At 50.5% G+C, this 15047-nt stretch overlaps 1 protein-coding gene across 1 annotated transcript in view; it reads left to right on the top strand.

Annotated features, from left to right (window-relative positions):
• The first annotated feature begins 1376 nt into the window (after nucleotides 1-1376).
• The window catches only part of VAV1 (vav guanine nucleotide exchange factor 1), an 80464-nt gene continuing 66793 nt past the window's right edge, over nucleotides 1377-15047 (top strand). Inside the window, exon 1 of the mRNA XM_037994640.2 lies at nucleotides 1377-1681. Within this exon, the coding sequence (XP_037850568.2) occupies nucleotides 1478-1681 (204 nt within the window). The 5' untranslated portion in view covers nucleotides 1377-1477. The remainder of the gene's footprint in view (nucleotides 1682-15047) is intronic.

The raw sequence follows: 15047 nt of genomic DNA, 5'->3' as shown, positions 1-15047 counted from the left end.
AGACAGAAAGAAAGAAAAAGAAAGAAAGAAAAAGAAAGAAAGAAAGAAAGAAAGAGAAAGACAGACAGGGCACAGTGGCTCACGCCTGTAATCCCAGCACTTTGGGAGGCTGAGGCAGGTGGATCACCTGAGGTCAGGAGTTCGAGACCAGCCTGACCAACATGGAGAAACCCCGTCTCTACTAAAAATACAGAATTAGCTGGGTGTGGTGACGCACGCCTGTAATCTCAGCTACTTGGGAAGCTGAGACAGGAGAATCGCTTGAGCCCAGGAGACGGAGGTTGTGGTGAGCTGAGATCGTGCCACTGCACTCCAGCCTGGGCAATGAGAGTGAAACTCAGTCTCAAAAGGAAAAAAAGAAAAAGAAAAGAAAAGAAAAGAAAGAAAGAAAGAAAAGAAAGAAAGAAAGAAAGAAAGAAAGAAAGAAAGAAAGAAAGAAAGAAAGAAAGAAAGAAAGAAAAGAAAGGAAGAGAGAAAGGAAGAGAGAGAGAGAGAAAGGAAGGAAGGAAGGGAGAGAAAGGAAGGAAGGAAAAAAAGAAGAAATAACTATAAAAAAATCAGGTTTGTTGGATGAAGATCAGGCTTAACCTAGGGAAGTGGGTAGGGCTGATGGAATGTGGAAAAGGCTGTGATTTGAAATCAAGGGGTTTAGGAAGACCTCATGAGAAGGTAGCATTTGAGCAAAGACCTGTAGGGGTGAGGGAGCTAGCCGTGAAGTTGCTTAAGGTGGAGGACACAGCCCATGCAAAGGCCCTGGGGCAGGGCCATATGTTCCTGGCACGTTGGAGGAAGAGTGAAGAGGCCCATGTGGCTGAAGCACAGTGAAGAGGGGGAAAGAGGGAGTGGGGAGGGCGGGGACGGAACTGGGCAATTCAAGCAGGGTTTTGTGGGCCTTGGGGAGGACTTGGGCTTGTCCCTGGAGGAAAGTGGGAGCCATAGAGGGTTGTGGGCAGAAGAGGGGTGTACCCTGACTCAGATGCTCACAGGCAACCTCTTGTGGTGGCTGCAGGGAGGACAGACTGTGGGGGACAGGGGCTGGAGTCAGGAGACCAGCTGAATGATGATGAGGCTGGACCAGACCGAGGAGGGGGTGAGAAGTGGGTGAATTCTGGGTGTATTTCAGAGTGTCACTGCCGCTGTCTGCATATGGAGGAAGCGCGCCCGTCTCATAGTCTAGCTGGCCTGGCTCCCCCAGCCCCCCAACTCCCCGTGCCCAGGCCTGTGTCGAGTGGGCGGAAGAAAGAGATGTCAGATTCTGCATGGAAGGGGTGGGGTGGGGCTGGGTCGCAGGTGCTCCCCCAGCTCCCCCCGCCCCATGGCTCCTCCTCCTCCACCCCCTCTCAGGGCAACAGTTACAGGCAGAGAAGAGGAAGTGGTAGCACAAGCTGTCGCTCCACAGGCCAGCAGGGCGGGCGTGCGGGCGGGTGGGTGGTGGAGGCCGCGAGGGTGCACGACCGGCTCTGAGCAGGCAGCAGCCATGGAGCTGTGGCGCCAGTGCACCCACTGGCTCATCCAGTGCCGAGTGCTGCCGCCCAGCCACCGCGTGACCTGGGATGGGGCTCAGGTGTGTGAACTGGCCCAGGCCCTCCGGGATGGTGTCCTTCTGTGTCAGCTGCTTAACAACCTGCTACCCCATGCCATCAACCTGCGTGAGGTCAACCTGCGCCCCCAGATGTCCCAGGTGAGCCCTCCGCGGGCAGGTGTGCTGAGGGTTGGAGAAGGGGGTCCTCCCCGGGGCTGACAGTGGAGGGGTTGACGTGCTCCACCTCTGGGCCTGCAAAGGAGGGGGGATATGCTTACAGGTCCAAGGCTGGGCCAGGGGGTGGTCACAATCTGAGATTCTGGGGTGGCCTCCCCAAGCTTAACAGGACCCTTGTGTGGGTTCACGGGCCCTGGGTTGGCCCGCATCTAGGCTGAGAACTGGCAAACTAGGGGTTAACTCTCTCAAGCCCCAGGCTGCCTCTACTGCGGTTCATGCTCCCAAATAGGACCAACCAGAGGTCCCCAGGGAGCGCCTCAGAACCCCCAGGGTGGCCACTGGGTTACCTGGGGCTTTGGACTCCTTTGACCCCCAGAGTCTGGATGTGGGGGAGGAGCCTCCGCCAACATCTTCCCCGACATGTGTCTCCTCCTCCCGGGCCCTGGGCCCCTTCCTTCCCCTTACATCTTCCTTCCCCTTGGCTTCCTGCCTGGGACTGGGGCAGCATGGGGCAGGTGGGGGGCTGTGGCCCCAAGGATCTGAGCTTCCTCGCTGTATCCATCTCAGGGGAGACAGTGAGGCAGGGTCCAGTCCTGGGCTTAGAGAGTGGGTCCTGAGGTTTTGGTGCCTGGAATAGCTGCATTTTCTGGGCAGGGATTTCTGCAGGGGCCCAGGCTGGAGGAGTAGTGGCAGATTTGACTGTGACTGCATGAGCCTGGCTCAGGAAATATATTCAAATCCCTATTTGAATGTGGTTGGGTGGGCGTGCGATGTGGCTGCGTGATGTTTCTGTAGCATCTCGTCTGGTTCCCCAGGGCTGCTGGGGGGGAACAGGGAACGGGGCAGGGCTGGTGGAGTCCCATCTGCTCTGGGATGAAAGGAGATACAGCCCTTTCCTGGGGCCTGGGGGACACAGTCTTGCCCTGAGGTCTGAGGGGAGAGCTCCCATCTGGTCCTCAGGCTGGGAGCTGGAAGGATAAGTTAATGGAGATGGGCCCATGGGGGTTCCTGGGGGGTGGTTTTCAGGGGTAGGGCCATTGGAGGAAGAGATCCATGGGCCTTTACTCCTTCTGTGGTTATTTTTAAATTAATTAATTAAAGACAGGGTCTCACTCTGTCACCCAGGCTGGAGTGCAGTGGCACGATCTCAGCTCACTGCAACCTTAACCTCTCAGGATCAAGCAATTCTCCTGCCTCAGCCTCCCGAGTAGCTGGGATTACAGGTGCACGCCACCACACCTGGCTAATTTTTGTATTTTTAGTAGAGACGGGGTTTCACCATGTTGACCAGGCTAGTCTTGAACTCCTGACCTCAAATGATCCACCTGCCTCGGCCTTCCAAAGTGCTGGGATTACAGGTGTGAGCCACCATGCCTGGCCGCTCCTTCTGTTTTTTGTTGTTGTTGTTGTTGTTGTTTTATTTTTTGAGACGGAGTCTTGCTCTATCACCCAGGCTGGAATGCGGTGGTGCAATCTCAGCTCACTGCAACCTCCACCTCCTGGGTTCAAGTGATTCTCCTGCCTCAGCCTCTTGAGTAACTGGGATTACGGGGGTGTGCCAACATGCCCAGCAGATTTTTGTATTTTTTTTTTTTTAAGTAGAGATGGGGTTTCACCATGTTGGCCAGGCTGGTCTTGAACTCCTGACCTCAGGTGATCCACCCACCTCAGCCTCCCAAAGTGCTGGGATTACAGGCGTAAGCCACCACACCCAGCCGATATAATATAGACTCTCTATGTTACTCATGAAGGATCCAAGGAGGAATACAAGTGTAATTAGGAAAATATACAGACTCTTAATTTATTCTTATATTTTGAGACAGAATCTTGCTGCGTTGCCCTGGCTGGAGTGCAGTGATGAGATCTGGGCTCACTGCAACCTCCGCCTCCTGAGTTCAAGCAGTTCTCCTGCCCCAGCCTCCTGAGTAGCTGGGACTACAGTCACCCACCACCATGCTTGCCTATTTATTTATTTATTTATTTATTTATTTATTTATTTATTTGTATTTTTAGTAGAGATGGGATTTTGCCATGTTGACCAAGCTGGCCTCGAACTCCTGACCTCAGGTGATCTGTCCACCTCGGCCTCTCGAAATGCTGGGATTACAGGCACGAGCCACTGCGCCCGGCCCTTCTGTTTCTTTAGTGCCAGGGGATTACACCATCCTCAGCTGTGACAGGGCTTCCCGAAAGGAGAAGGCACTCCCCCCACCAACCTAAGCATCCATTCTCTCTGGCCACAGCCCATCCCTGCTTTGCCTACATTTGCTCAATCTCCTTCTGGTTTCTAGGGCATGAGGAAGTAGTCATGGGATCTGTTAGGACCCATCTGTTAGACCTGGCAGGGAGTCAAGGTCTCCGTGATGCTTCAATAGCAGCTAATGGGAAAGTGGATAGACTTAAGGATGAACTTCCACTCCTGTGTGTGTCTTAGCTAAAGCCAGTTTTTGGATGAAGGGCAAGGGTGCATGATGCTAATCCCTGGGAGAGCAGTTGCACTCCAAAGACAGTTCTAATCCTCTGTAACAGGGAAGAGCGGGAACCCAGGTGGGTTCAGGCTTTATGCAAGAGGGGACATTCGCGTTGGGATTTTGAAGAGTAAATAGGAGTTTTTCTCATTGTTCTGGCTTCCTGTGCCCAGCTGTATCAGGCTCCAGGCTGGGCAGGGGTGTACCTGGACCCTTTCCCTCTGGGAGGGGGCACATTCCTGTCCCTACTCATTTTGTCGCCCTTTGAAGCTCGGCCCTGTGTCTGGTATATAGTGGGGATGTATGTGGGAAGGTAAAAGGTATTGACAAGAAGCCCAGAGGAAGCTGCCACAGGAACAACCTCTCTGGGTTTCTGGGTGCCTAACTGTCCACAGATTGAAGCTGGAGCTGTGAATGCCCCATGGGATGTGAAAGGGTGGAGGGAAAAAGGAAAGGTACTTCTGTGGAGGAAATGGCATAAATAAAGGTGTGCAGGCTGGAATGAGAATTCTTCCCAGTTTCTGTCATTTCTCTTCAGAGTCCCTCTCTTTTTTCTCAGTTGTTTCTTGGGAAGAGGGTGGAAAGAACATATCCATCCATCCATCCACCCACCCACCCACTCATTCATCCACTCATCTATCCCTCCAATTATCCATCCATCTACTCATCCATCCATCCATTTATCCATCCATCCATCCATCCATCCATCCATCCATCCATCCATCCATCCATCTATCCATCCATCCATTCATTCACTAATTCATCCATCTGCTCATCCATTCATCCATCCACCCATCTATTCATCCATCCATCCATCCCTCCATCCATCCATCCATCCATCCACCCACCCACCCACCCACCCATCCATCCATTCATCCACCCACCCATTCATCCATCCACTCATCTATCCATCCATCCATCCATCCATCCATCCATCCATCCATCCATCCATCCAGTCATCCATCCATCCATCCATCCACTCATCCATTCATCCATCCATCCAGTCATCCATCCATCCATCCATCCACTCATCCATTCATCCATCGACTCATCCATCCATCCATCCAACCACCCACCCATTCACCCACTCATCCGTCCATCCACTCATCCATCCACCCATCATCCATCTACTCATTTATCCATCTATCAATCTATCCATCCATCCATCTATTTTTCCCTCCATCTATCCATCCATCCACCCATCCACCCACCCATCTATCCATGGATCCATCCATCCACTAATCTATCTTTTATTTTTTATTTTTACGGAGTCTCGCTCTGTTGCCCAGGCTGGAGTGCAGTGGCGTGATCTCGGCTTACTACAACCTCTGCCTCCCAGGTTCAAGCAATTTTCCTGCCTCAGCCTCCTGAGTAGCTGGGACTACAGGCACCTGCCACCATGCCCAGCTAATTTTGTATTTTTAGTAGAGATGAGGTTTCACCATATTGGCCAGGCTGGTCTTGAACTCCTGACCTTGTGATCCGTTCGTCTCAGCCTTCCAAAGTGCTGGGATTACAGGTGTGAGCCACCGCACCCGGCCCATTCATTCATCTATCTGTCATCCACCTGCCCACCCACCCATCCTTCCATGTACTCATCCATCCATCCACTCATCCATCTATCCATCCATCCACCCACCCACCCACCCCATCCATCCATCCATCCATCCACTCATCCATCTATCCATCCATCCACCCACCCACCCACCCCATCCATCCATCCACTCATCCATCTATCCATCCATCCACCCACCCACCCACCCCATCCATCCATCCACTCATCCATCTATCCATCCATCCACCCACCCACCTACCCCATCCATCCATCCATCCATCCACTCATCCACCCATCTACTCATCTATCCATCCATCTACCCATCCATCCATTCATTCATCTAACCATTTATCTGTTCATCCATCCATCCATCCATCCACTCATCCATCTATCCATCCATCCACCCACCCACCCACCCCATCCATCCATCCACTCATCCATCTATCCATCCATCCACCCACCCACCTACCCCATCCATCCATCCATCCATCCACCCACCCACCCACCCCATCCATCCATCCACTCATCCACCCATCTACTCATCTATCCATCCATCTACCCATCCATCCATTCATTCATCCAACCATTTATCTGTTCATCCATCCATCCATCCATCCATCCATCCATCCATCCATCCATCCAACAGTGACAAAGTCTGCCAGGCCCTGTTCTTGGTGCTGGGGACAGTGTGAATAGCACACACACCCACACACCCACACATGCACACACCCCTGTTGTTGAGGAGCCTGCATTCTAGTGGGGGAGGCTGACAGTGAGGAAATAAGACAATGTATAAGACGTCAGGAGGTGCAGGAGGTGGTATGTACTGCTCTGGAGAAAACAAAGTGGAACAGGGTATGCAGGGGGCACTTTGATGAATGAGGAGGGCTAGTGGTAAGGTGACATTGGAGCAGAAACCTGGGGAAAATTAAGGAATGAACCATGTGGATCTGGGGAAATGGTGTCCCAGACAGTGGTTACTGCCAGTGCAAAGGCCCTGAGGTAGGAGCTGGTCAATGCCTGTATGTTCAGGGCAGTGACTGGCCCAGCTGGTGGGAATGGTAAAGGAGGTCAGATTGGAGTGAATCTCCAAGCGGTTGGTCCCCTTGAGATCTGAGGCCCAGGGAGAGGATGATACCATCATGAGAAGCCACAGCTATACCGAGACACCCAACTCTCTATTATGATTTTTTTAAAAAATGAGACAGTGCCTTGCTGTCTCCCAGGCTGGAGGGCAGTGGCACAGTCCCAACTCACTGTAGCCTTCACCTCCCAGGTTCAAGAAATTCTCCTGCCTCAGCCTCCTGAGTAGCTGGGATTACAGGCAACCGCCACCACGCCTGGCTAATTTCTGTTGCCCAGGCTGGAGTGCAGTGGCATGATCTTGGCTCACTGCAGCCTTCACCTCCCAGGTTCAAGCGATTCTCCTGTCTCAGCTTCCTGAGTAGCTGGGGCTACAGATGTGCGCCACCATGCCTGGCTAATTTCTGTATTTTTAGTAGAGACAGGGTTTCAGCATGTTGGCCAGGCTGGTCTCAAACTCCTGACCTCAAGTGATTCATAGGCCTCGGCCTCCCAAAGTGGTGGGATTACAGGGGTGAGCCACTACGCCCAGCCACCACTGTGCTCTTGAAGTCCAAAATCTGGGCTGCAGAGATGGAACTTCTGAAGGCCAAGAGACTGGAGAGGAAAGAACAGATTGTTGAAAAGATCCACCAGGACCTGGGAGCTGGTTAGACCTAGGATGTGGGCAGGTGCCAGGGACAAGATGATGTTAAGGTTCTCAGCATTAGTGAATAGTGGGGAGAGGGTGGGACAGTTAAGACTAGGGGGTGGACTGGGGAGTGGGGTGGGTGGTGGCTTAGGAGAGCCACACCTCGGTTCAAATTCTGGTACCACTGCTTCCTGGTTTCACCTCTCTGAGCTTCAGTTTCTCCATCTGTGAAACACAGATAAAAATGGCACCTTTTAAGGCTGGGCGGTGGCTCACGCTTGTGGTCCCAGCTACCCAAGAGGCTAAGTGGGGAGGATCACTTAAGCCTGGGCTGCAGTGAGCTGCAATGGCACCACTGCATTCCAGCCTGGGCAACAGAGAGAGACTTTGTCTCAAAACAAAACAAAACCCGATTTTGCCTGGGTGTGGTGGCTCATATCTGTAATCCCAGCACTTTGGGAGACCGAGGTGGGTGAACTGCTTGAGTTCAGGAGTTCAAAGCCTGGTAACATAGTGAGACACCATATCTGCTTTTTTTTTTTTTTTTTTTTTTGAGATGGAGTCTCACTCTGTGGCCCAGGCTGGAGTGCAGTGGCTCGATCTCAGCTCACTGCAAGCTCCGCCTCCCGGGTTCACGCCATTCTCCTGCCTCAGCCTCCCAAGTAGCTGGGACTACAGGTGCCCACCACCTCGCCTGGCTAATTGTTTTTGTATTTTTAGTAGAGACGGGGTTTCACCGTGTTAGCCAGGATGGTCTCGATCTCCTGACCTCGTGATCCGCCCGCCTCAGCCTACCAAAGTGCTAGGATTACAGGTGTGAGCCACCGCGCCCGGCTTTTTTTTCTTTTTTCTTTTTTTTCTTAAGAGATAAGAGTTTTGCTCTGTTGGCCAGGCTGGAGTACAGCGGTATGATCACAGCTCACTGCAGCCTCCAACTCCTGGGCTCCAGCAACCTTCCTGCCTCAGCCTCCCAAGTAGCTGGGACTACCGGTGTGCATCAGCATACTTGGGTGATGTTTTTGTTTGTCTGCCTGTTTTTTGAGACAGGGTCTCGATCTGTCACCCAGGCTGAAGTGCAGTGGTACAATCACAGCTCACTGTAGCCAGCCTCAAACTCCTGGGCTCAAGCAGTCCTCCTGCCTCAGCCTCCCGAGTAGTTGGGACTACCGGTGTGCATCAGCATACTTGGGTGATTTTTTTGTTTGTCTGTCTGTTTTTTGAGATAGGGTCTCGATCTGTCACTCAGGCTGGAGTGCAGTGGTACGATCACAGCTCACTGCAGCCTCAGACTCCTGGGCTCAAGCAGTCCTCCTGCCTCAGCCTCCCGAGTAGCTGGGACTGTCAGTGTGTGCCAGCAATACCTGGCTAAATTTTTTTATTTTTTGTAGAGATGGGGTTTTGCTATGATGCCCAGGCTGGTCTTGAACTCCTGGCCTCAAGCAATCCTCCCACCTCGGCCTTCCAAAGTGCTGGGATTACAGGCGTGAGCCACTGCACCCGACCAGAATAGGGGTTCTTATCTCCATCCTCCAGTAACAGGAAAGATGACACACGCCACCCACTGCTCTATGCCTGCTTTCCTCACTAATCACCTTGGCAGTCGTTTCCAAGTCAGTCTGTAGAGATTATCATTATTCTTTATAACATGACTGTGTATTCCATTTATTTTAAGAAAGACTTGTATTTTGCTTGCTCTGTGCTAGACATTCGTCTAAACCAGGGAGGGGCCTGGCTGGGTGCAGTGGTTCAGGCCTGTAATCCCAGCACTTTGGGAGGCCGAGGCGGGAGGATTGCTTGAGTCTAGGAGTTAGAGGCCAGCCTGGGCAACAGAGTGTGACCTCGTCTCTATAAAAATGAAAAATAAAAATCAAATAAAGCTGGGGGCTGGGTGTGGTGGCTCATGCCTGTAATCCCAGCACTTTGGGAGGCTGAAGCGGGCAGATCACCTGAGGTCAGGAGTTCGAGACCAGCCTGGCTAGCATGGCAAAACCCTGTCTCTACTAAAAATACCAAACTTAGCTCGTGTGGTGGTGTGCGCCTGTAATCCCAGCAACTATGGAGGCTGAGGCAGGAGAATCACTCGAACCTGGAAGGCGGAGGTTGCAGTGAGCCGAGATCACACCACTGTACTCCAGCCCAGGCAACAGACCGAGACTCCATGTCAAAAATGAAATTAAATGAAACAAAATAAAATAAAAGTGGGGGAAAATAATTTCCCTATTCTACAATTACAGCTTCCTTTTTTTTTTTTTTTTTTTTTTTTTTTTTAAGACGAGGTTTTGTTTGCTTTGTCCCCCAGGGTATAGCACAGTGGTGCAATGGTTCGATCAGGGCTCACTACATTCTAAATCTCCCAGGCCCAAGTGATCCTCCTACGTCAGCCTCCCAAGTAACTGGGATGGCAGGAGCATGCTACCGTGCCTGACTAAGATTTAAATATTTTTAAAAACATTTTTAATTTTTGTGGGTACATAGTAGATATATATTTATGGGATACACGAGCTATTTTGATACAGGCATGCAATGTGACATAAGCACATCATGAAGAATGTTTTCTTTTAATTAATTAATTATTTCTGAGATGGAGTTTTGCTCTTGTTGCCCAGGCTGGAGTGCAATGGCGCGATCTCGGCTCACTGCAACCTCTGCCTCCCGGGTTCAAGCGATTCTCTTGCCTCAGCCTCCCGAGTAGCTGGAATTACAGGCACCCACCATCATGCCCGGCTAATTTTTGTATTTTTAATAGAGACGGGGTTTCACCATGTTGGCCAGGCTGGTCTCAAACTCCTGACCTCAGGTGATCCTCTCGCCTCGACCTCCCAGAGTGCTGGGGTTACAGGTGTGAGCCACCATGCCTGGCCCAATTATAGCTCCTAAAAAAGAATAATAACCTCATCCATGAATCATTTTCCAGCTCCTCTGCTGTGTGATCTTGGGCATGGTAGCAAACCTCTCTGTTTCCTAGTTTCTCTTCTATACAATGAGGATGCTAAATCCCTATTTATGGCATCGTTGTGGGGGATAAGTGAATTATTATAAAGAACTTAGAAAAGTATTTAGCTGCATATACAGTCGTGTGTTGCTTAATAAAAGGAATCGGTTCTGAGACATGCATAGTTGGTGGTTTCATAGTTGTGTGAACATCATAGAGTACATTTAAACAAACCTAGATGGCACAGTGTACTGCACACCTGGACGATACGGTATAACCTATTGTTCCTAGGCTACAAACCTGTAGAGCATGAGACTGTACTGAACACTTACCATTGTGTTACAAGATTTCTTTTCTTTTCTTTTCTTTTTTTTTTTTTGAGATAGAGTCTCACTCTATTCCCCAGGCTGGAGTGCAATGGCGTGATCTCGGCTCACAACAACCTCCACTTCCTGGGTTCAAGAGATTCTCCTGCCTCAGCTTCCCGAGTAGCTGGGATTACAGGCCTGTGCCACCACATTCGGCTCATTTTTTTGTATTTTTAGTAGAGACGGGGTTTCACCATGTTGGCCAGACTGGTCTTGAACTCCTGACCTCAGGTGATCCCCCTGCCTCGGTCTCCTAAAGTGCTGGGATTATGGGCATGAGTCACCATGCCCAGGCAATTTCTTATCATTTATACCACATTTTATACAGAGATTTCTTATCTTTCTTTTGAGACAGAGTCTCGCTCTGTCACCCAGGCTGGGGTGCATTGGCACGATACCTGCTCACTGCAACCTCCGCTTCCCGGGTTCAAGTGATCCTCCTGCCTTAACCTCCTGAGCAGCTGGGACTACAGGTGCACACCACCAAGCCCACCATTTTTTAAAGTAGACATGGGGGTCTCACCATGTTGCCCAGGCTGGTCTCAAACTCCTGGCCTCAAGAGATCCTCCCACCTCAGCCTCCCAAAGTGCTGGGATGATAAGCATGAATCATCGTGCTCCGCCCAGCCCTTGCGTTTTCAGTTTTCAAATTTTAAGACGTTTTATTTTGTCAACGGAAGTGCTAGCCAATCTTAGTGTTTTTGACAGATATTGCCAAATTGTTATCCGTCTGGGATTGTTTCCAGATGAATTGTTTCAATTATACCACCACATGCCAGACAGAGGACCGGCTTCTCTGCCCGCCTCCCCGACAGACGGTTCTGTTGTAAGATTCTGGAGTTTTGCCAGCTGGATGGGTAATCAGTGGAGCTCATGAAGGCTCAGTTTACATTTTCTCTTATTCCGAGTGAAGCGGAGCCTCTTTCCTTATGTTTAAGAGCTATTTATATTTTCTTCCTGTGATACGATCTCTGTTCATATTCCTTGCTGACTATTATTGTCCTTTCTAGAACTACGGACCTTTTCTCTTATTGATTTTTTTAGTTTTTTATTTTTTTAAGGCTGTTTCTCTGTTGTCCAGGCTGCAGTATAGTGACGCGATCTCAGCTTACTGCAACCTCCGCCTCCCAGGTTCAAGTGATTCTTGTGCCTCAGCCTCCCAAGTAGCTCTGATTGTGATTACAGGCATGCACCAAGATGCCCAGCTAATTTTTGTATTTTTAGTAGCGACAGCGTTTCGCCATGTTGGCCTGGCTGGCCCCGAACTCCTGACCTCGAGTGATCCTCCTGCCTTGGTCTCCCAAAGTGCTGGGATTACAGGCATCTCTTAGTGATTTTTAGGAGCTCTTTATATATTAGGTTGACTTAAACTGCAAGTCAGGTATTTGCTAGCTTTGTGGTCTTGGAGAAAAAAATAATTACTTAACCTATCAGACCCCTGATTATCTTAGCTATAAAACAGGAAATCTATAAAATGGGAATGTTGGCTGTGCACACTGCTCACACCTGTAATCCCAGCACTTTGGGAGGCTGAGGCGGGTGGATCACCTGAGGTCAGAGTTCAAGACCAGCCTGTCCAACATGGCAAAACCCCGACTCTACCACAAATATAATAATTAGCCGGGTGTGGTGGTTGGCACCTGTAATCCCAGCTACTCGGTAGGCTGAGGCAGGAGAATCCCTTGAACCCAGGAGGCGAAGGCTGTAGTGAGCCAAGATTGTACCACTGCACTCCAGCCTAGGCGACAGAGGGAGACTCCAACTAAAATAAATAAATAAATAAAAATAAAAATAAAATAAAATGGAAATGTTGATAGTACCTTTATTTCAGAGTTGTGCAAGGATTAAACGTCATAAGGTAAATTAATTTCCCAGCACAGCAATTAACATATAGCGAGTGCTAAATGAATGAGAGTCATTATTTTTGTTAATTGAATTCCATAAGTCCGAGCGGCCTGTAGGCAATGGTGTGTAAGTCAGGGTATGTATGTTAACTGCTGTAACAAACTGCATCATTTTGCCAGGCACAATGGCCCACGCCTATAATCCCAACACTTTGGGAAGCCAAGGCAGGCTAATCGCTTGAGGCCAGGAGTTCGAGACTAGCCTGGGCAATACACAAGACCCCCTATCTCTACAAAATACCAACCAACCAACCAACCAAACAAAAATATTAGCAGGGCATGGTGGCATGTGTCTGTCGTCCCAGCTATCTAGGAGGCTGAGGCAGGAGGATCGCTTGATTCTAGGAGATGGAGGCTGCAGTGGGCTATGATTGTGCCACTGCAGTTCGGCCTGGATGACAGAGGGAGACCCTGTCTCGGAAGAAAAAAAAGGCCAGGTGTGGTGGCTCACACCTGTAATCCCAGCACTTTGGGAGGCTGAGGCAGGCGGATCATGAGGTCAGGAGTTTGAGACCAGCCTGGCCAACATGGGGAAATCCCATCTCTACTGAAAATACGTAAATTAGCCAGGTGTGGTGGCGGGCACTTGTAGTCCCAGCTACTCGGGAGGCTGAGGCAGGAAAATTGCTTGAACCTGGGAGGCGGAGGTTGCAGTGAGCTGAGGTCATGCCACTGCACTCCAGCCTGGCGACAGAGCGAGACTCCATCTCAAAAACAAAAACAAAACAAAACGACAACAACAAAAAACAAACCCTCAACACACAAAACCAAATTACATGCCTTCAATGATAGTGAGAGTTTACTTCTTGTTCTTGTCACAATTCAGTTTGGGTCAACCTGGGGGGTTGGAGGAGGAGGGCTCTATGTTATAAAGTCGCCCTGGGGCCCAGGCTCCATCATTGCACAGTCTTTGCTTCCCCAAGGCCCTTGCAGTCTTGGAGTCTTTTCTACTGGGGAAAGAGCACTATGAAAGAATTTCACAGGCCAGGCCTGAAAGTGGCGCCACCACCTCCATTCTTCTTCTTTTTTTTTTTGAGACGGAGTTTCGCTCTTGTCGTCCAGGCTGGAGTGCAATGGCGCGATCTCTGCTCACTGCATCACTGCAACCTCCGCCTCCCGGGTTCAACTGATTCTCCTGCCTCAGCCTCCCAAGTAGCTGGGATTACAGGCATGCACCATCACACCTGGCTAATTTTGTGTATTTTTAGTAGAGATGGGGTTTCTCCCATGTTGGTCAGGGTGGTCTCGAACTCCTGACCCCGGGTGATCCACTCGCCTCAGCCTCCCAAAGTGCTGGGATTACAGGTGTGAGCCACTGTGCCCAGCCTCCATTCTTGTTATTGGCCAGAACTTGGTCATATGGCTCTATTTAACTACTGGGGAGACTAGGAATATGGTTAAACTGGAGCTGGGGATCAAAAGGAGATAGGTTGGTTGGACGCAAAGAAGTCAGTGCCCTAGAACCTCAGGGTAATGCCTAGCTGGCTCCAGAAATGCAAGTATGGAGGGGGTTTCAGGAATGCAGGTCTAGGGCCAGGCACGGTGGCTCATGCCTGTAACCTTCGCACTTTGGGAGGCCGCGACAGGAGGATTGCTTGAGGCCAGGAGTTCGAGACCAGCCTGGGCAACACACCAAGGTCCCGTCTCTACAAAATATAAAAAACTTAGCCCAGCATGGTGGTGCACGCCTAGAGTCTCAGCTACTCAGGAAGTTGAGGCAGGAGGATCGCTTGAGCCCAGGAGTTCGATGCTGCAGTCAGCTATGACTGTGCTACTGTACTCCAGCCTGGACAAGAGAGTAAGACCCTGTCTCTAAATATATCTATGCAGGTCTGTGGAAATCTCAATGGAATGCAGAATGAGAAGGACCTGAGCCAAGGCCATGGGGGAGGAATTCAGTTGGGGATGAGGGCGCTGGGTGACAGCAAACCTCAGCAAAATGGGTTGGGCTGATTGGAAAACCTCCTCTTACCTTGCCTGCTAGGGTGAACAGGACGGGCGCCTAGGAGGGTCAGCACTTGGCACCGCCCTTCCTTTCCATTCCATTCTGTTCTTTTTTTTTTTTTTTTTTTTTTTTTTTTTGAGACAGAGTCTCACTCTTTCTCCCAGGCTGGAGTGCAGTGGCACGATCTTGGCTCACGGCAGCCTCTGCCTCCCAGGTTCAAGCGATTCTCCTGCCTCAGCCTCCTGAGTAGCTGGGATTACAGGCAAGTGCCACCACACCCAGCTGATTTTTGTATTTTTAGTAGAGATGGGGTTTCACCATGTTGGCCAAGCTGGTTTCGAACTCCTGGCCTCAAGCGATCCGCCCGCCTCAGCCTCCCAAAGTGCTGGAATTACAGATGTGAACCACCATGCCCAGCCTCCGTTCTGTTCTATTCACTGACCTCCTCTCTCGGTCCAGTGC

The sequence above is a fragment of the Chlorocebus sabaeus genome, chromosome 6 (assembly GCF_047675955.1).
Source record: "Chlorocebus sabaeus isolate Y175 chromosome 6, mChlSab1.0.hap1, whole genome shotgun sequence".
NCBI lineage: Eukaryota > Metazoa > Chordata > Mammalia > Primates > Cercopithecidae > Chlorocebus > Chlorocebus sabaeus.
This window is presented reverse-complemented; position numbering and strand designations above follow the sequence as displayed.